We start from the raw sequence: 26101 nt of genomic DNA, 5'->3' as shown, positions 1-26101 counted from the left end.
TTGCTTGAAGAACAGAACTAAATCAATAAAATGATATTCTGGCTAAATTTTCAAAGTTTAATTATATTAACGATTATATAGAAATTAATATAACAAGAATTTTATTACTATGCTATTTTTGCTTACAACTAAGAAAATGAAGAATAGCTTTAGCTCCACCATTAGATTAAAATTAAAAAGTGAGGTTTAAAGATCATATTAATAGAAACAATTATTATTATTATTTTTTAAAGAAACAATTATTTGATTTGCTTTTTTGTCTCTGTAGATAGGCTCAGTTATTCATTTATCCACCCAATTAGTCAACATATATTAATTGAATGCATATTGTAGGCTAGACACAGGAGTGGTGGTGCTACAAAGTCAAGTGTATTATGAAGCCTACTTTTGGCTAAGAGTCAGTGACCTGACAAAATTTAAGTAGAACAGAGCTAAATATTAATTATAATAAAAGTAACCGAAGTGAAATTGATAGTGCTTTTAATAATAAGATCAAATAAAAGACGATGAGAATAGAAAAGGTAAATCTTAATTTTGTATGCTTTATTCTAAACTGGGAAAATGACTAAAAATACTGAATTGGAATATTATAACCTGATAATATTTAAAAGATTCCTTTTTGATGAATCTTACATTAACTAATACAAGATTAGTTATAAACAGATAAATTAGCAAATATTTAATTATATATACTTCGACTCTCATTCATTCAATCTGTAGCTTATTCGGTAAATACTTATTAAGCTTCACTTATATTCCAGGACAGTATCCAAACCAAAAAAGTAAGGACCCTGCTCTCAAGGAGTTTACATTCCAGAGACCTAATACACTCTGCTTTGACACTCCAAATATTTCAGTACATTTTCAAGGTAAACACTGCTATCAAAGGCAGAACTAAATAAGGGCATGACAGGCTTCGGCCCTGGAATTCTACTCTGGCTGTACTTTTGGGCAAAGGCCATTAGGTATGCAATCTTACACAAGTTATTTAAACAGTGAACTTTGTTTCCGGCTGTGTATAAGTGGAATGGCTATAGATGGGTTCTCCTGGAGATTAAATGAGATACTGTGAGCCGACTACTCAGCAATTATTAGTATTACTGCTTTGGCTTGTGGTTTCAAAAAAAAAAATTGTGCCTGCTCATTAGAATCACCTGGGGATCTTTAAAATCATTCCAAAGCTCAGGCCAATTAAACCCAGTCTGAGGGTGGGACATACCAGTCAGCGTTTTTTTGAGCTCCCCAGGTGTTTCCGATTGCAGACAAATTTGGTAACCGCTGCAGTTTGGCTCAATGATATTTCATATTTGCCCGTCCACCTGTCTTCACCTGAGGTGGAGCCGGGAAGTCTCACGAGCGGAATAAAAGTCAGATAATCGAGATGTACATCTCTCTGGCCCATCCGGTGACTCCCATCCAAATCTCTTTAAATCTCTTCGAGGGGAGAGGGATGGGAGGGAGCCCTGACCGCTCCGGCCTGCGCACAGCTGTTAGGTTTAAGGAGGCCCGCAGGCGTTTAGGGAGAGCTGACACCTGCGGGGGCTGCTGGGCCTGCCCGAGGAGGCGAGAGCCGGGAAACTCAGCCCTCCCGGGGGCGCTGGGCTCGGGACTGAGGCCGAAGAGGCGCCGAGAGGGAAGACTGGAAGCTAGATCCTCCCCCGGGAACGTGCGGCGGCCAGGCCCGCGCGGCTCCGGTGGGCGCTGACCTTGTGCCCGCTCTGCCCCCGCCCGGCCTCCCCCGCGCGACCCCGGCCGAGGCCCCGAGCGGACCCAGGGCGAGCCGTGCGCGCCGCGCCGCCCGCCGCCATGGAGTCAGGGCCGCCTGGCGGCTCCGGGCCCGCGGAGCCGGGGCCTCGCCTGCGCGGCTGGCTCGGCGCGGACGCGGCGGCCTCGGCCTCCTCGCTGAGCCGCTTCGGGGCCGAAGCCGGGTGTCGCGCGCCGGCTGTGGCGGCCGTGTTGCCGGCGGGGGGGAGCGGGGAGAGGATGGGCGTCCCCACCCCGAAGCAGTTCTGCCCTATCCTGGAGAGGCCGCTCATCAGCTACACCCTGCAGGCCCTGGAGAGGTAAGGCGGCGCCGGGCTCGCCTCGCGGTCCCCGGCCCGCCGCTCCCCGGCCTCCCGCCCAGGGCGGCCCGCGCGCCGCACCAGCTCCTGGGGCTGCGCTCGCGCTGGCGCCCGCCCTGGGCGGACTGCGGGGCCGGACTCCCTTGCTCGGTCCCTCCAGCTCGGGGGCCATTCCTGTTAGCCCTTCACAGAAGGGGAGCTCTTTACTGCCCCGACCGCCGGCCTGTGGAGTCGCCCTCGGGAGTGCCTGGGTTAGGGCTGGGGATGTTGAGTTCTAACTCTGGGCCCTCTGTGTGTGATGTGGGTTTTGGGGTGCAGCTGGAGGGATTGGAAGTGGGGGAGAAGTACAAAGGTCCACATAATGTTGCTGTGGTGGTTAAACTTCCAGAAGCCAACGTGGAATGAGTTAGGTGTGTATTTTTAAAAGTATCAATTTTAAAGAAAAATAATTCTGGGAAGGCCTTGTTGAATTAAAAATAAACTTTTTTTTTTCGATTTTTACTTATTTCGATCACTCTGCAACCCAATGGACTGTAGCCCACCAGGCTCCTCTGTCCATGGGGTTCTCCAGGCAAGAATTACTGGAGTGGGTTGCCATTTCCTTCTGAAGGGGATCTTCCCCACCCAGGGATTGAACCTGGGTCTCCTGCATGGCAGGCGGGATTCTTTGCCAGCTGAGCCATCAGGGAAGCCCGATTCTATCACAGCAGTAATAAAATCCTATTAGCAATAATAACTAATCAAAACCTCCATTTTGAAACAGTTAAAGATCATTCTTGGTCCTGTTACAGTGTGTGAAGAATTTATGGAATATGATATGTTGGGGTATGTCTCAGGATATCCTTGGGAACCTTGTGTTACAGGGGTGTGTGTGTGTGTGTATATATATATACCCATATATATATAGATGCTTCCTAGCCGTTTGCCAAATGAAAGCCATTGTATTGGTTAATGAATGGGGTTCCACAGACTGATAATAGTTTTCCTAGAGCATGGTGCTAAAAGACCTAGGTCATCTCATCCCAATTGGTAAATTATGGAAGTTCTTGTCTTTCGGTCCTGAGGACCAATGTAAAGACAAACCGATGAGGACTTAGAAGGAGGTCACCCCTCAAGTTTTGCTCTGAAATGGGACAGGGAAATGTTAAGAAGCATGACTAGTTTGGTTTTCAGGGGGACAGTGCCATGTAAACGTTTATTTCTACTTGTCGACTTATCTACCCAAAGCAAGTGAAACTGTATGGCCCCACAAGGGAAACTTGAAAGCAAAAAGTGGTGGAGCAGGGAAGAGAACCACAAACTCTGGAAGAAAGGCAGTCTAGAACTGATACATTTCAACAGGCCCAAGGAAGTGGAGGCACAGCTGTGAGGGAAGCAAGCTGATGGAAGTCATAGAACCTTGGAAAGGCCCAGGAATTAAAAGTACTGTTTAAGACAGGGCAGACAGATAGCAACTGTGTCCAGTTGTAGAGACAACTGGTTGAAACCTTCAAAAGAACAACTAGACTGCCAGATCCTGGTCAGAACACGGGGAGGCATCACCAGTGGCCAAGTGAAGTGCTCCAGGGCCACAGAGAAATTAAGAGCAAGAGTCTCATTTTCCAATGAGATCCTGAGCACCTAGGGCAGACTCAAGGAAGTATTTTACTTTTCAAACATGCTACACATTGAATCACCTGTCTTTGGGAAATTGAGAAGTTGGAGGAGACATTGAGAGGTTTGTCTTGTGAACTGTCTGGAACTTCATATTGTTTTTCTGCTTCAGTTGAAATAGGAAAACTACACATCTTTTTTTCTAGTCTAGCCACATTTTACTTGTGTGCCATTGAAATTTCTTAAACTAATGATCAGATTAAATGAGATTTAAAAACCCCTCTGAACTCACACAAATCTTAGACATACTGACGAAAGGCTTTAACTGGTGAGATGGAGGCTCCAAGTCTATCCAAATAGTTGTGTGTGGGTGTGTATTACAATTAGCCTTTGTATGTGTGGCAGTATATATGTGTTTATTGTACTGAGATTATAAAGCTTGTTCATATCTCTGCATTACAGACATTATACTGAAGGGATCAAATGTAAAATAATTTGTAGGTTGCACTCAGAACAAAGGTCTATCAGAAGTTGATTAAAAACATTTCTAGAAGTTTTAGTTTCATTCTGGCCTTTTAGGGAGAAATAAAATATAAATTGAATCACAGATTATAACTTAAAGAGAACTTTGATTTTTTTCCTTTTTGTTAATGAGGAACTGAGGTCAAGGGTATTAATCCTTTACATAGTGATGACCTGAGTTTGTAAAAAGGAATCACTGCTGTAAGAAATCATGGGATAGTGGTATTATTGGCAGGGGCATAAAGCTCTGACCATTAAGTTGTGGAATCTACTCACAATGGATCAACTGATATCTACATTTTACTGATTTTAAAAATATATATATTCCCAGGTCTGAAAGAGGAAGTAAAAATTCCCGCTAGCAATCTAATTTCTGGCTTCAAATACTTAAAGTTAAACTGGAGTAGTTAAATAGAGTCAAATGAAAACTACAATGAAGGCAAAAAAGAGAAGCAAACTTTGGCCATATTTATTCATACTCATGCTGATGGTGGGCTGGGAGAAATTCCTGTAACTGTAGATTTGAACAAAGTTAGGCCCACTCCTCTCTCTTCATAGCTCCTGAGGCTTCCTGAGTTCTTGAGGACATTGCTTAAGGTGTTCCTTGATAAGGTTTCGTGCTTATCAAAAAACATTATTATAAATGGGCTTCCCATAGAAATCTTTTATAGGAAGAAAATTTGCTCTTGTGTTGATAAGTTTTCCAGACATTGTGATAGTAATGCATATCATTGTATATTAATAAGTTGGCATTCAGATTCATGTTTCAGAGCCTTTTTATTTGGTTAATATGAGTTGGTCTCCATGAGTCTGATAACTCCAGATGAAAAATTTCATTTTGTCAGTTTGTATGTTATGGCAACCATGGATTTTGTGATTTAGACTAGGTTGCTTTCTTATTACTTGGAAGATCGATGAAAGTCTGTTTTTAGTAATAGTTTAAGACTCCATGGTGTTTCTCAATGTGTTAACTTCTGGCTTATTTGATCTTCTGAAATTTTCTTCTTTAATATTTTTTGTGTACTTAAAAAAATTGTTCTGTCCCACAGAAATCCCGAAAACCACTACAAACTCTGTTAGTGTAAGAGGATAGAAAGCAATAACTGTTAATCCAAATGAGCAACATTGATAGCTTTCATTAAGCTGAAAGTAGGAATGGAGTAGGGAACATAGAAATATTTTGAAGACAGGAATTGGCAGTTTTTAGTGATTAGCTGTATTAAGGATTCAGAAAAAGAGATGAATTAAGGATGCTTTTGAGTGATTGCTCAGATCCCTAAATTTGACTTAAAATTTTTGTCTGGGTGCTTCATTAATAAAAAGGGTTAAGTCTGAGTCAGGTGAAGGAAGAGGCCTATATCTTAGAAGAAACGGAGTGGGATTGAGTTTTGAAGAGGTTGGGTGATTGGAGATTTGCATTCCCATCGGGCCCCCGGGGCTCCTGTGAGACAAGAGGGAAGACCAGGACTGGTATTTTGGGCTTGACCACTGGAGGCCTTCATGGGCCACATTAAAGAGACGTGTCAAGGCAGTGTGGAGCCAGCCCCTTCACACCAATCCAGTATTTTACTTCTGAAATGATCAGGGTGGATGAGAAGGAGGAGGAAGATGGCCACAGTACAATCCTGGGGCCTGATTTCCATGGTGAGTGTCCGGGCGAGTCACAGCTGCACTCTCCCTTGGGGCCAAGCTTCTGCAGCCTGGTGAGAACACTTAGGGATGTTAACAGGGGCCTGATTTTTCCATCTGTTTTTAAAAAGCATTTTTTAAATCTGTTTTCAACTGATCTTGCTGAACTGTCTGAGCAGAATCTATCTGTAGTAACACTTACTTTAAAAATATGATACACATATTGATAGAAATATATTTCAGTATAATAAATCTTAAAGTATTCTGAGAGAAAATAATATCTGGCATACTGTTTTTTTCCTCAAAATGTCTGTAGGTGTAATGGAACTTGAGGTTAGGTCTGTATTTGCCTATGGAATGTGCTGGGAAGGAAATATTTAGAACTTGATAAAATCCAGCTACAGGGGGTTCAGTGTGGACTTGCCTTCAGCTAAGGAGGTCGGCCAGATCCATTTATTCAGCAAATATTTGTTCACTATGCACTGTGTGAGGTACTTAAGGCCTTTCTTAGTCTCCTGATTCTACATTATTAAATTTTAATACTGTAAAAGGCTTTTAATTCTATAACTAGAAAAGTATGTGAATAAATCCTCTGAAACACAAACAGTACTTATAAGGGCTTGCAAGTGCTGGATGTATGCTTGGTTGCTGAACAAAATAGCATAACAAGCCCATTATCTCTTAAGAGCTGGCTCAAAACATCTTTCTGAACTTGTTCATTGTGACGTATTCTGACAAGATTTTGTTCATGATTTAATGACACATACAACAAATTTGAGAGAATTTCATGAACAGTATTTATCCTTATTACCTGCTATATATTCTGTTTTCACTTTTCTATTAATTACTATTTATGCAAAACTGTTGGGCTAAACTTAGGAAATTGATCTGATGATACTCAAATGGGTTCCAGGTGGGGCCAGTGCTAAAGAATCCGCGTGTCAGTGCAGGAGACACAAGAGATGTGAGTTCGATCCCTGGGTTGGGAAGATCCTCTGGCGTAGGAAATGGCAACTCACTCAGTATCCTTGCCTGAAAAATTCCATTGACAGAGGAGCCTGGTTGGCTACAGTTTATGGAGTCTCAAAGAGCCCGACATGACAGAGCTTGCACTCCTACTCCTAATGGGTCTTGAAATCTGCAGTTTGAGAAACATTTGTTTAAGACATTTTTCTGTTAAGAACCTCATAAAATTGTTTGGAATGATCTAAGACCACAAGTATATCTGCGTAATCTATGTTTTACTTTATTGGACTCCTTTCCATTTGATGCTATAGATAGAACATAGGTAATCATTATATAGCTATTTTAAGGCATTCTACTAAAATTGGGATTTACCTGTGGGTGTTCATTAACTCACAACAGATATATTTGAATAACAATTGTCAAGTAATGTCCTGTCTTTCTCCCTCTTAATTATTCTGTTTTAACATTTAATCTCATGTGACTTTTGATCAAAAAAGCAACATTTCTTTAAAAGTTGCTTTAAACTTTTTGATAGAGTAAACTATGGAAGGTAAAGGGTGAGTAGGTTAGGGTACAGGTTAAACCCTTGTTGAAGAAAATCCTGTTCACTGATGCAGCTGAACATGTAATTAAAACTTCTCTATTTAAAAAAGCAAACTTAGTGTGATGTTCTACTAATAAAGTGAAATATATTTGATTACTTTAAAATTTTTCTATAAACTCAAGAGCATATTTTATTCCTAATAGTGTAAGATTCCTCTTATCTACTGGTTCATTTAACAGATATTTCTTGGTATATATTCTGTGAGGTCAGGAATTCTTTGTTACCAGATCACCAGTGTCTAGTTTAATGTCTGGCAAATGACAGATGCTTACTGGATGTTTGCTGAATGACTGAATGAATGAATGAAGAAACACTGAGATTTGCTTAAATCTTAAGAAATAAACTTGACCATTTTTTGACTACAAATGCAATGGTAATGTTCACAGTAAATGATTTTCTGGGGACATGATGATCCAGACATGATTTTTTTTTCCTCTGATGGATTTTATGACTGCTCAGTGTTAGCGCTTTTACAGACATTAAGAGTGTGAACTCCCAAGTCAGACAGGGGTATACCCAAGTCCTGTCACTTTCTAGCTGTATCATTGTGGGCAGGTCATTGCCCCATCTGTGAAATGAAGATAATAGTGACTTCATTCAGAGCTGATGTGAATATTAAGTGAACTATTAGAGGCACATGCTCCAACTAGTGCATGGCACTTAGTAAACAGTGAATGTATCTTAGCTGCTTTTGCTAGTATTAATATTACTGAAAGCTTAGTATGAGCCACACTCTGGGGTATCGCCTTTGCTCTCTGTGAGTTGGCAGCTTAATGAAGGAGATGAAAATGAAACAGTATAACGCTTGATAAGACTCCCTCATGATAAGAGCACTCTGGGAGCTGAGAGTGGGGATGCCGCGCCCAGAAGGGCAGTCCAGAAAAGCATTCTGGAGGAGGCCATGTCTGAACTGAAAGCTGAAGAACAGTAGGACTCAGCTGGGAGTGGAGGAATGATGAGAATGGGGGATGATGTTGAGAGGCAGAGGACGCAGCGCAGCAAAGACGTGGATGTGAGGGAATGGGGTGGTCAGAGGAGGAGGGTCATGGCTGGGATTAAGTGGTGCGGGGAGAAGCAGGCTGAGATCACGTCTTGATGAGTCCTCCTCAAGAGCCAGCAGGGGACGGCCTCAGGTTTACACTTGAGAAGTCTTCCTGAAGTGCCAGCAGTGGATTGTGTTGGGATTGGATGAGAAGGAGATCAACGAGGAGGCTAGAGCAAAAATGATGGTAAAGAGGGCTGCCTGGGTCACATCTAATGCTGGTGGAGACAAACCCACATTTAGGGGACACTGAGGAACTGTCACTTGCTAAGGACTTGGTTAAGCACAGTATGACTTTAAAAAAAAAACAACCCCAAAACTTGTCTGTTCACTTTTGACTGTACTGGGTCTTTGCTGCCACGCAGGCTTTCTCTAGTTGTGGCGAGCGGGGGCTAGTCTTTGTTGCAGTGAGCTGGATTCTCGTTGCCGTGCTTCTCCTTGCAGAGCACAGGCTCTAGGGCACACAGGCGCAGTCGTTGTGGTGCTTGGGCTTCGTTTCCTTGTGGCGTATGGAATCTTCCCGACCAGGGACTGATACCGTGTCCCGTGCATTGCAAGGCAGATTCTTATCCACTGCACCACCAGGGAAGTCAACAGTGTAAGAGTTAAACCACGTAAGTAGGGTGGAAGTTCTGACAGTTGCTGAGTTTGCAGCGATAGGTTTGGGGATAGATGGATTATAAGACAAAGAGCAACCCATGCTTGTGTGCTTGCTGAGTTGCTTCAGTCATGTCTTACTCTCTGACCTTACAGACCGTAGTCCGCCAGTCTCCTCTGTCTATGGAATTCTCCAGACAAGAATACTGGAGTGGGTTGCCATGCCCTCCTCCAGGGGATCTTTCTGACCCAGGGATCAAACCCAAGTCTCCTGCAGCTCCTGCATTGCAGGTGGGTTGTTTATTGCTGAGCCACTGGCAAAGCCCAGATCAACTCAGCTCATAATTAGTCATCTTCCACAATCCTCCTTATTGCCTACACAGATAACTGCATATCTTCTGGTCTGTATTCTGTGACTGTTGTTGCTTTGCTTTGTTTGTGATTACAATTTCCACAAGGTGCCTGACAAATCATTGGTAGTCCCAGCCATCCTTGGAGCTTTGACAGTATGGTATGTGACAGCGTTAGTTGCTCAGCTGTGTCCAACTCTGTGACCCCATAGACTGTAACCTGCCAGGCTCCTCTGTCCATGGGAATTCCCAGGCAAAAATGCTGGAGTGGATTGCCATGCCCTCCTCCAAGGGATCTTCCCAACCCAGGGATGGAACCCAGGTTTCTTGCATTGCAGGCAGATTCTTTACCATCTGATCTACCAGGGAAGCCCCTTGGAATCTAGAAATCAGAATAAAGAGTCACCTTCATCAAAATGAGCAAAAAGCGACATTGTCCAGGAAAGGCACTTTCATTGCTTTTCATTCTCTCCTCAGCTTGATGAGGAGAGCTTTCTGTGTTTCATAATCCTTGGAACTGTGCTTTATTGTAAGATCCTGGTAGATGTGTCAGACCAAAATTGTTTATTGAGTACCAAATAATTAGCAAGCGCCTTCTAGGTGCAAAGCAAAGGACAAAACTCACGTTGTCCTTGCTGTCATGGAGCCTACATTCTAGAAGATAGAATGCTGTATTTTGATGAAAAGTGGTAAATTTTTTTTCAAGTTGTTTTTGGCATCAGATGGCAGTATAGGAAAATAAAGATATTTGTATATCAGCTCCTTGTGATGTTTCTTTCCCATGTGAGACAGTGTGAGGATTATGTGAGTTAAAAGGTGACTAATGCTTAAGACTTGGTGAGTTAATCGATGTTAGCTCTTTCATGTTACGTGATAAATGGTTTATTTTGCCCATCTTTCTTACTGACTCAGGAGGGTTATTACCACTAAATCAGGGAGATTACTATTACTACCTCTCATTCACAAGCTCCATCTGATAGCCAGGCTACCATTATTGTCTTGCACCAGACTTCAGCAGCAGCCTCCGTTCAGATAGACTTCGACCTAGTCTATCTGCATCCTTCATCTACCGAATCTATTCTCCATCTTGCAGCCAGAGTAAAGTTTATGCTCTTAAATTAGTAGCTGCTGTTGCTCCTGTAAACATTTCCATGAACTAAATGGCTTAAAGTAATATTAAATACATTCTTAACCTTTTGGACGTCAGAGGTCAAAAAATCGGTTTCGTAAGGCTAAAATAAAGGTATTAGCGGCCCTGTGCTCTTTCTTGGAGTCTTCTAGGTGCAGTCTGTCGACTTGCCAGGCGGCCACTCCACTTGCTCCCTCAGATTCTGGGACTTCTTTTTGTTGCCTAGTTGCTAACTAGTGTCTGACTCTGTGTGACCCCATGGACTGTAGCCCGCTAGGCACCTCTGTCCACAGGATTCTCCAGGCGAGAATACTGGAGTGGTTGTCATCCCCTTATCCAGGGCATCTTCCTGACCCGGGGATGGAACCTGCGTCTCCTGCATTGGCAGGTGGATTCTTTACCGCTGAGCGCCAGGGAGGCCCTGCTGGGACCTGTGATCCTGTGTCAGAATGACCGATCCTTCTGTTCTCATGCTTTGTCGCTCAGCCCTTTGCCTTTCTTCCCCTGTTCCATTCTTGTGGTTTTATTGGACCCACCCAAATAGCCCTGATGGGTCTCTCCAATTCAGGATCCTTCACTTGCATATGCAAAGTTCCTTTGTTCGGTAATGTTACATATTCTCGGTTTTGGGAGTTAGGTGATAGATGTCATTCGGGGGTTATCATTTTGACTACCACAATTTCCACTTTGTCATTGAATAGTGCTTAGAACACTGGGGGGAGTGACTATTAATTTGGGTATAAATGTCCTGCATAAAGCTTTTCTATGCATTGCCGTTACTCTTTTTTTTTTTTTTTTTTTTTAAAGATTGTTTGATGCGGACCATCTTTTTCAAGTCCTCTATTGACTGTTACAGCGTTGCTTCTGTTTCATGTTTTGGCATGTGGGATCATAGTTCCCTAACCAGGGATCGAACCTGCACCCCCTGCATTGGAAGGTGGAACCTTAACCACTGGACCTTCAGGGAGGTCACCCTATCACTTTTTAAGATTGAAGACCAACACCCCTCACATGGCCTTGGAGGACTCCGTGGAGTAGGCCAGCCCGTCACTTGCCTGGACCTTTTCATGGGTATTTCCTCTTAGCTCCTCAGGACCTTGCCTTGGCCTGTGCTTAAACCATCCCTCTCATTCTGCTCTCAAATCCTTTTGTCTGTTTTCCTGCCTCTGTCCACTTGAGGAGAAAACTCTGCTTCTTTAGGGAGTATCATCCTGGACTTCTCTATGCTGGTCAAAAAAGGAAACGCATGCGGCCTTGAAGTCTGGAGCTCCCCTTGACAGCACTTGACGGCAGTTTAGCAGTTGTTGGTATTCTTTACATCCTCTGTAAGCCCTGTGAAAGCAGTAACTATTTCCATTGTGTACTCAGGCTGATCATTTATTCAGTGCTCAACAAATATTTGTTAGGGGGATGGACTTAAAATGAAAGGGTAGTGTGCCTGTAATGTTTTGGTTGTATTCGTCAGTGCAGTGTTGTAGCCACAGGCAGAAGGGAGTTCTGGGTTTCAGGGTGTGTTTGTTAACTAGCAGAAGGCAGGAGATGGTTAATTATTGAGCAAAGCCATCCAGCATTTTTCATTGTTCAGTAGTTAATTTCATTATTCAGTCATTTTGAGACCCTTCTTCCGTCTCTTTAAAAGTGAGTATAAGACTTAACTGTCTAACATGAACATGTAGGATCTTACAGGCAAAGAATGCCTTTAAATTTTAAAGTGACCCTTAATCAGAGTTGATAACATGGGCCAGAGGCAGTTTTCCTGGCCTGGGCCTGTTTGCTGTGGAACTCTGAGTGTGTGATGGTGTTTGCCTCTGTTAGCCCTGGTGTTCCAGAGGAGTCTGCCCAGCCCCACTGCAGCCACGGCCTCTCAGCGCCATGGACGGAGAGCATCTGTGTGTCGCTCGGTCTTGACGAGAGTGTTGTAGAACAGAAAAAAATTGGTCTGTTTTGTATCTAACTCAACAGATGAATTCCTTTAATTTTATGTTTCCTTAATATATGTTTTCTGTTTTATTTAAGCCTGATTTATACTTACACAAATTTAATTAGCTGAGTTTCCCTATTTAAGCTAAAATATTTCACCTTGATGTAAGCCAAGTTTAGTTCAGTTATCCAACTTTGTTGCTGACTCGATGGACTTCTGAAAGAGACAGAACTTCTAAAAGCCAAAAGTGCTTTGAATTGTTCCTATGCAAAGAAGAGAATTATTTGGAGGAAGAAGAGCAACCTAAAAGCATAGTCTTACATTTTGTTCTTTCAATCTATTGATGTATATTCTAATTATTCAATTTTACCCTAAGAAATGCATGATATGTATATCTTATCTTTGTTTTACAATAAAGGTACATCTATGTTTCATCACAAAGGTACTTTCACACTATGTATTGAAAAACACTACTTATATTTATGTGTTTCTATCTACAGTATGAAAAATTCAAATTCTTAACCCCTTTACTAAGCCTGATTAAAATGCATAAAGTTGACTTAGTTAATAACTTTGAATTTTTAATGTCCTTATGAACATGTATTTGTACTTTTTGGTAACCCAGTTTTGTTACTAAGTTGTTTAAGAATCAAGTTGTTAAGAATCATACGAAAAGTGTGCATCCTTTCCTTGCAGAGTATCTTGGATAAAGGACATTGTTGTGGCAGTAACTAGAGAGAACATGGAAACAATGAAGGGAATTATTCAGAGGTACCAGCATAAACGCATCTCGCTGGTTGAAGCTGGAGTGACCCGCCACAGGTCAATTTTTAATGGTCTGAAAGCACTGGCAGAGGATCAGCCCAACTGTAGACTCTCAAAGCCAGAAGTAGTGATCATCCACGATGCTGTGAGACCATTTGTTGAGGAAGATGTCCTCCTCAAAGTCGTCACCGCTGCTCAGGAACATGGGGTAAGTATTTGAATACTTTTGAGAATGGATAAAAGGGACAAACACTATAACACACAATTGATTTGCTAGATTTTGATGGAATAATATTTAAATGTCAAGTTAGTTAAAATGGGCGAGATTACCTAAGACATTATTCTAATTTGTTTTAAGAAGTTTATATTATTATAGATTTTGAGACTGTTCTGGAATTTCTTTTGCTATGTAGTCGTTTATCATAATATAGTATGAGCTATTTGGAGAAGAATGTAATAAAGTTGTTAGAGTACAGATATGAATGGGTGGCCCTTAGCTGCTTATTTAGTTCCATTCTTTTACCTAAAAATGCCTAAGAAGTCTTGTAAAAGTCTAGGAGTTGTATGCCTTTAAAAAAAACAACCCTGGCTCATTTCACTCGATTTTTCAGACTTCAAAAGCAGTTTATTTTCTGGCACAAACAGCCAGGCAAGATTTTTACATCCCCTAAAGTGAATAATCTTAGGATGACAAAATGCTGCGCTCACTTCTATTTCACCAAAATAAACACAGGATAGCAGAAGGCCTCTTCTAATCTTTGGGACATACTTGTTTTTTTTAGACTAACAGGCTAAAATCTTATAAATAGCATAATAGTTACTAAACTTAAGTTGGTGGTCTAAATTTGAGACTTAGTAAAAATTTATGGCCCAGACTTGGTATAGTATAATAGAAATAGGCTGTGGAGTTGAACAGACTTAGGCCCAATTCTGTTTTTCTATTTATTAGATGTATGATATGTTCAACTTTCTCAACTTCTTTGAGCTCATTTTCCTTCTAAAAATATAGATGCTAACTTGTAAGGTTGCTTTTAGAATTGGAAATTATATATATATTAGCTGCATAGTAAAGTGCTAAATATTTAAAGTGGTATTACTATAAGAATTACAGTATCTAAGACAGTAGTTTCCTCCAAAGATTGTAGACCAACGGAAGGAGTCACTGCAGGCTTCTTAGCCATCTGGGTGGGCAGGAAGTTATAAAATACTCAGTTGGGAAAGACAGTCTCTGATTAGTTATCTATATGTATTTGGATTTTCATTTTCAGGAAATTGCTCCTTATTTCATCTCTCTCCAACATGACTTTGTTTACAATTTAAATGTATATAAGAATTCCATAGGTAAAATGAAGCATGTTTCTTATCTTCAGTACAACCTCTGGGTGGTATCTTGATGTAGTGGAAATTGCGTTGCAGGAACATTAGTGACCACAAGACTGTCTCGTCGCTCTTGTGTGTTCTATGGGCTCTTCTCCATGCTCCTTGCCTGTGGTAGAAGCAATGTGGTCAGGTACAAGGGTGACAAGGAGAAATAAAAGGACAAAAGAGTTAAACTTTATAAGTTTAAAAGTTCTTAGGAAAGTCTATGTAATTTGGGCAGATGCAAATTCTAATGCATATCATAGTACAAATAAAATTATGGCTCTTTGCCTATTTACCTTTTGGAAAAATATCACTTAAACCTCACTGTGAAGATCAAACATTTGGATTTTTTTAAGTATTCAGAGAATTTCTAAGATTGTTTATAAAGTGATCCTTTTGGTAATGTATCTGAAAGACAAAATATGTGAGCCAATTAAATGTGCTGAGAATGTCATTTAACTGGTGACTAAAAAACAGGTGACCAATAAAACATAAAAATGAGGAGCAGTTAGTGGTTTCTTGTTAGTTGCAGATTTGTTAGAATTCCTTTTAGACTCTAATTTTCTTAAGTGTGTTAATCAGAATATAAATGGTAAGATTCAATCTCATTATGCATCCTAAGTAAAGCAAATTGTATTTTAATTAAATCTGAAACTTTCTGATGACATTAAGAAGTTGGTTTAAAGCAAAATCTTTACAACAAAGTTAAGAAAACTTCAGAAGTTTGGTCTCTTAAGAAATACTGCATTGTTTTTGTTGGTGTTAAGGCATAATTTTCACGAGTGTAAAATTATTTTCATAAAAATATAAGGAGCATGTTAAGGATTTTACTGCTATCAGGAACCAGACAGATGTTACAATCCAGAGAAGAACAAATTTATATGGAATAAAAGAATGTTGAAATGAATTCACAAATAGACAAAGTTGTATTTTTGCCCATGTGGGGTGTGTGGGGTGCCAGTTGAACTGGGCAATATCTATTGGCAAGTGTATAGGCAGCAATGATTTTTGATTTACTGTCAGTTATCTATAATTTACGAGAGTTGTAAAAGAGCTCAAGGGTGATGAAAAGCTAGTTTCTGTTACTCAAGAACAGTTTGCTTTAAACAGTACAGTTTTCAATTGGGTCATTTATTTTGCTCATTCTAATTTCCTTAGAATGTTGAGGAGAGAGACCCAATAAATAGCCTCAGGAAACTGAAACATTATTCCCTGTCACCTCTCCTACACTGTTCTAAATTCTAATTAAAAAAACAAAACAAAACAGCAATTAATCGAGACTTACACTATTAGTAGTTGAAGTTCTTGAATTGGGGGGAAGAATTGGCATCGTTTTTAACCTGAGATAAATTGCAGAAGCCCAGTCTGAATCAAAGATTTTGCTTTGAGCACCTTGAGGATTGTTTGCCTGGGATTCCCTTGAACTCATTCTCCTTTGTTACTTTAAATTGTGTTTAACTGATCACCTGTTTTCCTGCCTCTTAATTTTCAAGCCCTTCCCAAAGGTCCCTTGAGATAAATCATCTCCTGAATGATTTTCTGAGGCTGTGACAGACCCTTGGTGGGTATACAGGCTTAAGATAACTCTGATGTTTTAAGTTACATTACATTTTGGTTTAAAATCTGAATTAATGGTGATGTATTAATTAAGTTTCTCCGAATTAAGGGTGAAGTTAGGTTGTCTGCATATGGGGGCTCAGAAGTGCTGCCAGGATGCCAGCTCCTTTTATCTGCGTATGCTGCATTCCTGTTCTTGGGTTCCATAGAGGCAAGGTGACTTCAGTAGGGCAGCTGTTAATCATTTCTTTTGCTTTGCTTTTCTTTTACTTTTAGTTTTTTAACTTTGGATAGTTGGTCAGAGTATAAAATTCTAAGTGTATAGCTCTTTTCTCCCTGGTACCTTGAAAATACATTATGTCATCAGCTCCTGACTGTAATACACCTTTTGTGTGAACTCTGCTAATGAATATAATGGTATCCCTTGAAAGTAATCTTCCTTTTCTGTATGGTTGCATGTAAGAATTTTTAAGCTATTGTGCAGTGTCTCTGGTATGTCAAGATATGATTTTTTCTCCCTGTGCTTTGGATTTATTGTTCTTTATGAATTTTACATTTTGTTTAAAATGAATTCTAGAAAATCCTAAGTGCTCTTCCTATTGAGTATTGACCTTGTACCATTTGCGACCTGACAGCTGTCTCCCCCTTTTGCTGCTTTTTCTCCTTATGCATCTATGTAGGATAAACCTTTTCTTGTCTTTATGTCTTAACTTGTTAAAACTTTCAATTTGTTCTTGTGGGCCGCCTCCTGGGTAATTTCAGTTTTCTATTCCATTCTTTAGCTTTAATCTTTTCCTAAAGTATTTTTGCAGTTGTATTAATTATCACTTTCTAGGAGTTCTGTATATGTTTCAAATGTGATTAGTCTTTTTCTATTTTGTTTTTCAGTATTTAAGCATGCTTTATACATTGTGGATAACAGTAATTCTTGGTAGCCTAATGCTCTTAAATTCTACTCACTTTTATTCCTGATTTGTGTCCTCTTTTGCAATTTGTACTGTGAAGCCCATGTTTGGCAGGACTCTGAACAAGAATCCTTTGGACATGGGACAAAGGTATATTTCTGAAATGTGAATTTGTGTTCCCTCTGCCAGGGATCTCAAGGACTTTTCCAATTTGTAGCAACTTCTGGCAATTTTGGGGTTGAGATTTTGTAGACATTGTTAATTGCTAAATCTTGTCTGACTCTTTGGTGACCTTGTGGACTCTAGCCCACCAGACTCCTCTGTCCATGGGATTTCCCAGGCAAGAATATTGGAGTGGATTGCCATTTCCTTTCCCAGGGGATCTTCCTGATCCAGGGATTGAACCCATGTCTCTTGCATTGCATTGTATTGCAGACAGATTCTTTACCACTGAGCCACCAGGGAACACTACTTTGAGGACACTATGGTGGTGCTAAACCAAATTTCAAATGCACAAAGTGTAGACGATTAACACTATTTCTTAAAGGAGACTACTCCCGCACCCAGCTTGCTTGCTCCCCTGCCCCACCCTGACCCCAGTCCAGGACAGACAATTTTGCTGTATTGTCTTTGCTTTGAGTGCAGTTTTTTTCCCAGTCTGCTCTTTAAATGCTATTTCAAATCCTAAAAAATGATGCTGTAAAAGTGCTGCACTCAATATGCCAGCAAATTTGGAAAACTCAGCAGTGGACACGGGACTGGAAAAGGTCAGTTTTCATTCCAATCCCAAAGAAAGGCAATGCCAAAGAATGCTCAAACTACCGCACAGTTGAACTCATCTCACATGCTAGCAAATTAGTGCTCAAAATTCTCCATGCCAGGCTTCAACAGTACATGAACTGTGAACTTCAGATAGTCAAGCTGAATTTAGAAAAGGCAGAGGAACCAGAGATCAAATTGCCAACATCTGTTGGATCATCAAAAAAGCAAGAGAGTTCCAGAAAAACATCTACTTCTACTTTATTGACTATGATAAAGCCTTTGACTGTGTGGATCACAACAAGCTATGGAAAATTCTTCAAGAGATGGGAATACCAAACCTTCTTACCTGTCTCCTGAGAAATCTGTATGCAGGTCAGGAAGCAACAGTTAGAACTGGACATGGAACTACAGACTGGTTCCAAATCGGGAAAGGAGTACATCAAGGCTGTATACTGTCACCCTGCTTATTTAACTTATATGCAGAGCACATCATGTGAAATGCTGGGCTGGATGAAACACAAGCTGGAATCAAGATTGCAGGGAGAAATATCAATAGCCTCAGATATGCAGGTGACACCACCCTTTTCACAGGAAATGAAGAGGATCTAAAGAGCCTCTTGTGAGATAGGAGAGTGAAAAAGCTGGTTTAAAACTCAACATTCAGAAAATAAAGATCATGGCATCTGGTTCCATCACTTCATGTCAAATAGATGGGGAAACAATGGAAACAGTGACAGACTTTATTTTCTTGTACTCCAAAATCACTGCAGATGGCGACTGCAGCCATGAAATTAAAAGATGCTTGCTCCTTGGAAAAAAGCTATGACCAACCTAGACAGCGTATTAAAATGCAGAGACATTACTTGGCCAACAAAGGTCTGTCTAGTCAAAGCTATGGTTTTTCCAGAAGTCATGTATGGATGTGAGGGTCGGACTATAAAGAAAGCTGAGCACTGAAGAATTGATGCTTTTGAACTGAGGTGTTGGAGGAGACTCTCAAGAGTCTCTTGGACTGCAAGGAGATCCAATGAGTCCATCCTAAGGGAAATCATTCCCGAATATTCATTGGAAGGACTGATGCTGAAGTTGAAACTCCAGCACTGTGGCCACCTGATGTGAATAACTGACTCACTGGAAAAGATCCTGATGCCGGGAAAGATTGAAGGCGGGAGGAGAAGAGGATGACAGAGGATGAAATGGTTGGATGGCATCACCAACTTGATGGACATGAGTTTGAGTAAACACTGGGAGTTGGTGATAGACAGGGAAGCCTGGTGTTCTGCAGTCCATGGCGTCAGAAAGAGTCAGACACAACTGAGCGACTGAACTAAATTGATAGCTTCTCATGAATCTTTGAGGCTATAGTTCTAAGCAAGTAAGTAGCAGAGACTCAAGATCCAATTCCTCATTACTTCTCATTTTTTAAAACTAATGCGTCTTTTTAACCCAAGGCTCTCTGCCATTTTACTTCCTTGGCCTCTGGCTGCTATTATGTTAATTTTAGGTCATTGTTTAAAGTTCATTTGTAAAAAGGCAGTTTTAAAAATCACTTAGAAAAAGCTGTTTATGAATTCTTCATTTAAAGAATTGTAATAGATTTTGCAAGGTCTGTGGTCTGCCGTATTGCCAAAGTAGGAGTCCTTTACAAGTATGAAGTACTTGTGTATTTCTGCATGATTTTAAGTCAAGAGATGTAATTATAAGGGGACTTCCCAAGGTGTCGCTAGTGGTAAAGAACCTGGCTACTAATGCAGGAGACATAGGAGATAACCCGATTTCCATCTCTTACAGAGTTGGGAAGATCCCCTGGAGAAGGACATGGCAACCCACTCCAGAATTCTTGCCTGGAGAATCCCATGGACAGAGGAGCCTGGTGGGCTAGAGTCCATAGGGTTGCAAAGAGTCGGACACAAGTGAAGCGACTTAGCACGCACAAATGGACGTAGTTATAAGGATATTGTTATAAAGGATGCATTAGAAGAGTAAAATCATTTGGAGCAGTGAAAAATATAGGGAGAATCCTTTTTGAAAGGATTAATGAGCTATTACACATACTCTTTAAGACTGCCAGTAAGGGTCTCATTTTGAGTTCAAGGCTATCAGTACAGCTCCCTCTGAAAGACTTGCTCCTGAGGGATGATGTTTAGTTACTAGCATATGTTTCTTTCCGAAGACCTCTGCTTTTGCATCTCTAATGATGTTTTATCCTCTTCTCCGTAATCAACTTCTTACAGTAACAAATTACATTTATTGCTTCTGTTGATTCATCTCCAGTTTACTTCTCAGTGCTTTGCAGTATGGCCTCTTTATCCTTTGACTATTCTAAAATCACTGTAACTTTCCAATTTCTGATTAAATACATTTATAGTCTGTTGTATAGTAAGGAGTTCAACTGGCTTATGTCCCTGGTTCCTTGTGGGGAGAATAAATCCTTGAAATTTGTCAAGAGTCTTCATTTTTCATGAGCCCATTGGATCTCATCTGAGCTTCTGCTAATAAGATGAGATGACTCAGGATAGAGGCTGGTTATCAGAAAGACCCCTGGGGCTTTGAACCGGCTGGGCTTCCAGGATGAGAGGAATACTGATGGAGACAGAAGTCAGTCACATGCTCAATGGTTCAGTCAGTCATGCTTAGGAAGTAAAATCCCAATAAACCCTGGATACTGAGCACGGTGAGGAGCCACTTGACTGGTGAACAGTGATGTGCTGGAAGCCTGGTCCTGCCTGAGTGTCTAGGGGAGAGGGCGCCACAGAAGCTCTGCGTTCCGGTCTCCCCAGGTCTCACCCGTGTGTCTCCGCACTGATCTAGTCTGATTTGTATCCTTCGTCATAGAACTGTAATGGAAGTCGTCATAGTCATATTATATTAATCTAATAAGCATTTTCCTGAGCTCTGAGTGATTCTAGTGAATTACTGAACTTAATAGGAGTTGTGGGAACCTCTTGAATTTGGAGTCAGTTGGTCAGAAGTGTTGGTGGCCTGGGGCACCCCACTGCTGTCTGAAGTAATGGCAGTCTGGCTGTGAACCATGGATTTATGCTAACTCCAGATGACTGACATGAGAGTTAAGCTTTAGAGGACACAGTGTATGCAGAATGTCTTAAACTTGATGGTGTTAACTACCTCTTCCTTGGAATTCTTGCTCCTGCCTTGGCTTCTATGACTTTACTCTTTCCTTTTCTTTTTTTGGTTTTGTTTTGTTTTGTTTTTTGATCACTTGCTTTTCAAATACTCCTTCCCACTCTTTAAATAAGGTTTCTTTAACTTTTGGAACAAAGTATTTCTGAGCAATCTAAATTATGCCCATAATACTTAATATTGTTTAAATCTATGTGTGATAGAATATTTATATTGTCTAAATCTACATTTGTCACCTTGGAGGAATGTACAATCAGGGTGTTAACACCGCTAAAGATTCTTGTAATAACAATCCCAGGTAGGACACAGAGCTGTTCTAACATTCTAGAGAATTTCCTTCTGTTGTCTTTACTATTCAGACACTTGTTCCTCTAATAACCCCTGATGTGTTCTCTGCTCCTATATTTTTGTCTTTTCTAGAACTCCATAAATTGAATCATGCAACATGTAACTTTGTAAGACTATTTTGTTTTTTTTTATTAAACAATTTTTTTTAAAAAATTTATTTTAATTGAAGGCTAATTACGATATTGTAGTGGGTTTTGCCATATGTTGAGATGAATCAGCCATGGATGTTCATGTGTTCCCCATTCTGAACCCACCTCCCACCTCCCTCCCCATCCCATCCCTCAGGGTCATCCCAGTGCATCAGCCCTGAGCACCCTGTCTCATGCATTGAACCTGGACTGGTGATCTGTTTCACATATGATAATATACATGTTTCAATGCTATTCTCTCAAGTCATCCTACCCTTGCCTTCTCCCACAGAGTTCAAAAGACTGTTCTATACATTTGGGTCTCTTTTGCTGTCTCATATATAGGGTCATCGTTACCATCTGTCTAAATTCCATAAATATGCATTGGTATACTGTATTGATATTTTTCTTTCTGACTTACTTCACTCTGTATAATAGGCTCCAGTTTCATCCACCCCTTTAGAACTAATTCAAATGTTTTCTTTTTAATGACTGAGTAATATTCCATTGTGTATATGTACCACAGCTTTCTTACCCATTCATCTGCCAGTGGACATCTAGGTTGCTTCCATGTCCTAGCTATTGTAAACAGTGTTGTGGTGAGCATTGGGGTACATGTGTCTCTTTCAATTCTGGTTTCCTCAGTGTGTATGCCCAACAGTGGGATTGCTGGGTCATATGGCAGTTCTATTTCCAGTTTTTTAAGGAATTTCCACACTGTTCTCCATAGTGGCTGTACTAGTTTGCATTCCCACCAACAGTGTAAGAGGGCTCCTTTTTCTCCACACCCTCTCCAGCATTTATTGTTTGTAGATTTTTGGATAGCAACCATTCTGACTGGCATGAGATGGTACTTCATTGTGGTTTTGATTTGCATTTCTCTGATAATGAGTGATGTTGAGCATCTTTTCATGTGTTTGTTAGCCATCTGTATGTCTTCTTTGGAGAAATGTCTGTTTAGTTCTTTGGCCCATTTTTTGATTGGGTCGTTTATTTTTCTGGAATTGAGCTTCAGGAGTTGCTTATATATTTTTCAGATTAATCCTTTGTCTGTTGTTTCATTTGCTATTATTTTCTCCCATTCTGAAGGCTCTCTTTTCACCTTGCTTTTAGTTTGCTTCATTGTGCAAAAGTTTTTAAGTTTAATTAGGTCCCATTTGTTTATTTTTGCTTTTATTTCCATTACTCCGGGAGGTGGGTTATAGAGGATCCTGCTGTGATTTATGTCAGAGAGTGTTTTGCCTATGTTTTCCTCTAGGAGTTTTGTAGTTTCTGGTCTTACATTTAGATCTTTAATCCATTTTGAGTTTGTTTTCATGTGTGGTGTTTGAAAGTTTCATTCTTTTATAAGTGGATGGCCAGTTTTCCCTGCACCACTTGTTAAAGAGATTGTCTTTTCTCCATTGTATATTCTTGCCTCCTTTGTCAAAGATAAGGTGTCCATAGGTGCATGGATTTATCTCTGGGCTTTCTATTCTGTTCCATTGATCTATATTTCTGTCTTTGTGCCAGTACCATGCTGTTTTGATGACTGTAGCTTGGTAGTATAGCCTGAAGTCAGACAGTTTGATTCCTCCAGTTCCATTCTTCTTTCTCAAGATTGCTTTGGCTATTTGGGGTTTTTTGTATTTCCATACAAATTGTGAAATTATTAGTTCTACTAATGTGAAAAATACCGTTGGTAGCTTGATAGGGATTGCATTGAAGCTATAGATTGCTTTGGGTAGTATACTCATTTTCACTAAATTGATTCTTCCAATCCATGAACACAGTATGTTTCTCCATCTGCTTGTGTCCTCTTTGATTTCTTTCATCAGTGTTTTATATTTTTCTATATATAGGTCTTTTGTTTCTTTAGGTAGATTTATTCCTAAGTATTTTATTCTTTTCATTGTAATGGTGAATGGAATTGTTTGCTTAATTTGTTTTCTAATTGTTAATGTATAGGAATGCAAGGGATTTCTGTGTGTTAATTTTATATCCTGCAACTTTACTATATTCATTGATTAGCTCTAGTAATTTTCTGGTGGAGTCAGTAGGGTTTTCTATGTGAGGATCATGTCATCTGCAAACAGTGAGAGTTTTTACTTCTTCTTTCCCAATCTTGATTCCTTTTATTTCTTTTTCTTCTCTGATTGCTGTGGCTGAAACTTCCAAAACTATCTTGAATAGTAGTGGTGAGAGTGGGCACCCTTGTCTTGTTCCTGACTTAGGGGAAATGGTTTCAATTTTTCACCATTGAGGATAATGTTTGCTATGGGTTTGTCATATATAGCTTTTATTATGTTGAGGTATGTTCCTTCTATGCCTGCTTTCTGGAGGGTTTTATCATAAATGGATGTTGAATGTTGTCAAATGCTTTTTCTGCATCTGTTGGGATAATCATATGGTTTTATGTTTCAGTTTGTTAATGTGGTGTATTACATTGATTTGTGGATATTAAAAAATCCTTGCATCCCTGGGATAAAGCTCACTTGGTCATGGTGTATGATCTTTTTAATATGTTGTTGGATTCTGTTTGCTAGGATTTTGTTAAGGATTTTTGCATCTATGTTCTTCAGTGATATTGGCCTGTAGTTTTTTTTGTGTGTGTATTATCTTTGTCTGGTTTTGGTATTAGAGTGATGGTGGCCTCATAGAATGAGTTTGGAAGTTTACGTTCCTCTGCAATTTTCTGGAAGAGTTTGAATAAGATAGGTGTTAGCTCTTCTCCAAATTTTTGGTAGAATTCAGCTGTGAAGCCATCTGGTCCTGGGCTTTTGTTTGTGGGAAGATTTCTGATTACAGTTGCAATTTCTGTGCTTGTGATGGGTCTGTTAAGATTTTCTTTTTCTTCCTGGTTCAGTTGGGAAAGTTACACTTTTCTAAGAATTTGTCCATTTCTTCCAAGTTGTCTATTTTATTGGCATATAGTTGCTGATAGTAGTCTCTTATGATCCTTTGTATTTCTGTGTTATCTGTTGTGATTTCTCCATTTTCATTTCTAATTTTGTTGATTTGATTCTTCTCCCTTTGTTTCTTGAGTCTGGCTAATGGTTTGTCAATTTTATTTATCTTCTCAAAGGTAATAGTAGGTTATAAAAATGAAAATTAAAGGAGTAATAGAAGACAAACAATTAAAAAATTTAAAAAAAGACAATAGTAAAAATATATCTAGGAATTCTCTGGAGCTGTTGAGGGCAGTGTGGGGTCAGTCCAGTTTCAGATAGTTCCTTATTCCAGCTTATGCTTCTCAAGATCTATAGGTCCCTTCCAGTGTAGTTGGTGCTAACTACCAGGTTTTAGTCTGTTGCACCCGTCACTTCCAAAATGGTTCCCTCTGTTTATCTTGGCTTCTTCTGTTTGCAAGTCTCTTCAGTGTCTAACTTCTGCCCTGACACAAGGGGATGATGGTGGTCACTTCTTTAGGCTCACTTGTCCAATTGTGTTGCGGGGAGGGAGGAACACGGCAAACAAACATCACTGGCGTGTGTGGGGAGCGCTCGCGGTGTCTGGACCACACTGGGTTTCCCCCGCTCATGGTGTGTGTGCTTTCCCCGTCTACACTGCTCAGGTTCCAGGTTGCTCTGCAGGGGAAATGTCTAAAGTGGGCCCTGGGTTGCGTGCACTTCCCAGGTGTAAGCCGTTCAGGTTCTCGGGTATTTCCCAAAGGTGCAGACTCGGTTGGGCCTGCATTTTGTGCTCTTCCCAGGTCCGAGCTGCTCAGGCGACAGGTGCTTGGGGAACGCCCTCTCCCCGGGTGCAGTGCGTCTTATCGCCTCCCGGTCCTGGCCGCTAGGTTTCCTGGGTGCGCAGCGGGAGCGCCGTCTCTCCTCTGGGGAACTGATCTCTGGCTGCGACCCTCCCGGTGGATGCCAGCTGTCCAGGATCCCAGGAAGACTTGGTTAGCAACTGGGAGCCTGCTCGCAGTTTGCTGGAGGATGTCCTCTCTGAGGCCAAGTTTGCCCCTTGCCTTCCCGCTCTGGCTGGCGCCAGCCTGCCTGTCTCCGGTGGGGGATGGGCCGGTCCGCAGCTGGCTAGCTCTCCTCTGGTATTCACTCAGTCGTTTGTTCTGTGAGCAGCCCAGCAGTGCCTTAGGTTAGGGCTTTTTGCAGGAAAGTTCTCTCTCTTTTTTTCTCTCTCTCTGGCTATCCCACAGGCTGGGTTGCTACCCCACGTGAGCTCCCTCAGACTGCCCTCAGGGCATCCAGGGCCGGTCCTTACCCTGAGCAGTGCAGCCTGCGCCTCCCTGTTCAGCCCCCGCTTGTTGGTGGCGGATGCGAGCATCTGGGCTACTTCTCCCCTGGGAGTTGCCGTCAGGCGCGCAATCTGTGGGTTTTATTTGTTTATTAATTTATTTTTCCTCCCAGTTATGTTGCCCTCTGAGATTCCAAAGCTCCTCACAGACCCGCCAGTGACAGGGTTTCCTGGTGTTTGGAAACTTGTCCTCTCTTACGACTCCCTCTCCTGGATGGGTCTCTGTCCCTAACTCTTCTGTCTCTCTTTTTATCTTTTACATTTTGTCCTACCTCCTTTTGAAGACAATGGGCTGCTTTCTGGGTGCCTGGTGTCCTCTGCCAGTGTTCAGAAGTTGTTTTGTGGAATTTGCTCAGCATTCAAGTGTTCTTTCGATGAATCTGGGGGGAGAAAGGGGTCTCCCCGTCCTACTCCTCCGGCATCTTAGGACTGCCCCTCTAAGACTATTATTTTGATGGCTACACTACATCTGTATGCACTT

The 26101-nt window shown here is 41.0% G+C and overlaps 1 protein-coding gene across 4 annotated transcripts in view; it reads left to right on the top strand.

Moving 5' to 3' along the window:
* Positions 1 to 1487: 1487 nt before the first annotated feature.
* Positions 1488 to 26101, top strand: part of CRPPA (CDP-L-ribitol pyrophosphorylase A) — a 380133-nt gene continuing 355519 nt past the window's right edge. For 2 of the 4 annotated variants that reach the window (XM_065938671.1, XM_065938672.1), the window contains exons 1-2: positions 1488 to 2063; positions 13113 to 13389. In XM_065938671.1, the coding sequence (XP_065794743.1) occupies positions 1807 to 2063; positions 13113 to 13389 (534 nt within the window). In that variant the 5' untranslated portion in view covers positions 1488 to 1806. The remainder of the gene's footprint in view (positions 2064 to 13112; positions 13390 to 26101) is intronic. The other 2 variants (XR_010663637.1, XM_065938670.1) reach the window with 1 other exon arrangement.

Source organism: Muntiacus reevesi, chromosome 6 (genome assembly GCF_963930625.1).
Source record: "Muntiacus reevesi chromosome 6, mMunRee1.1, whole genome shotgun sequence".
NCBI lineage: Eukaryota > Metazoa > Chordata > Mammalia > Artiodactyla > Cervidae > Muntiacus > Muntiacus reevesi.
Note: the sequence above shows the minus strand (reverse complement) of the source record. Positions and strands in the feature narration are given on the sequence as shown.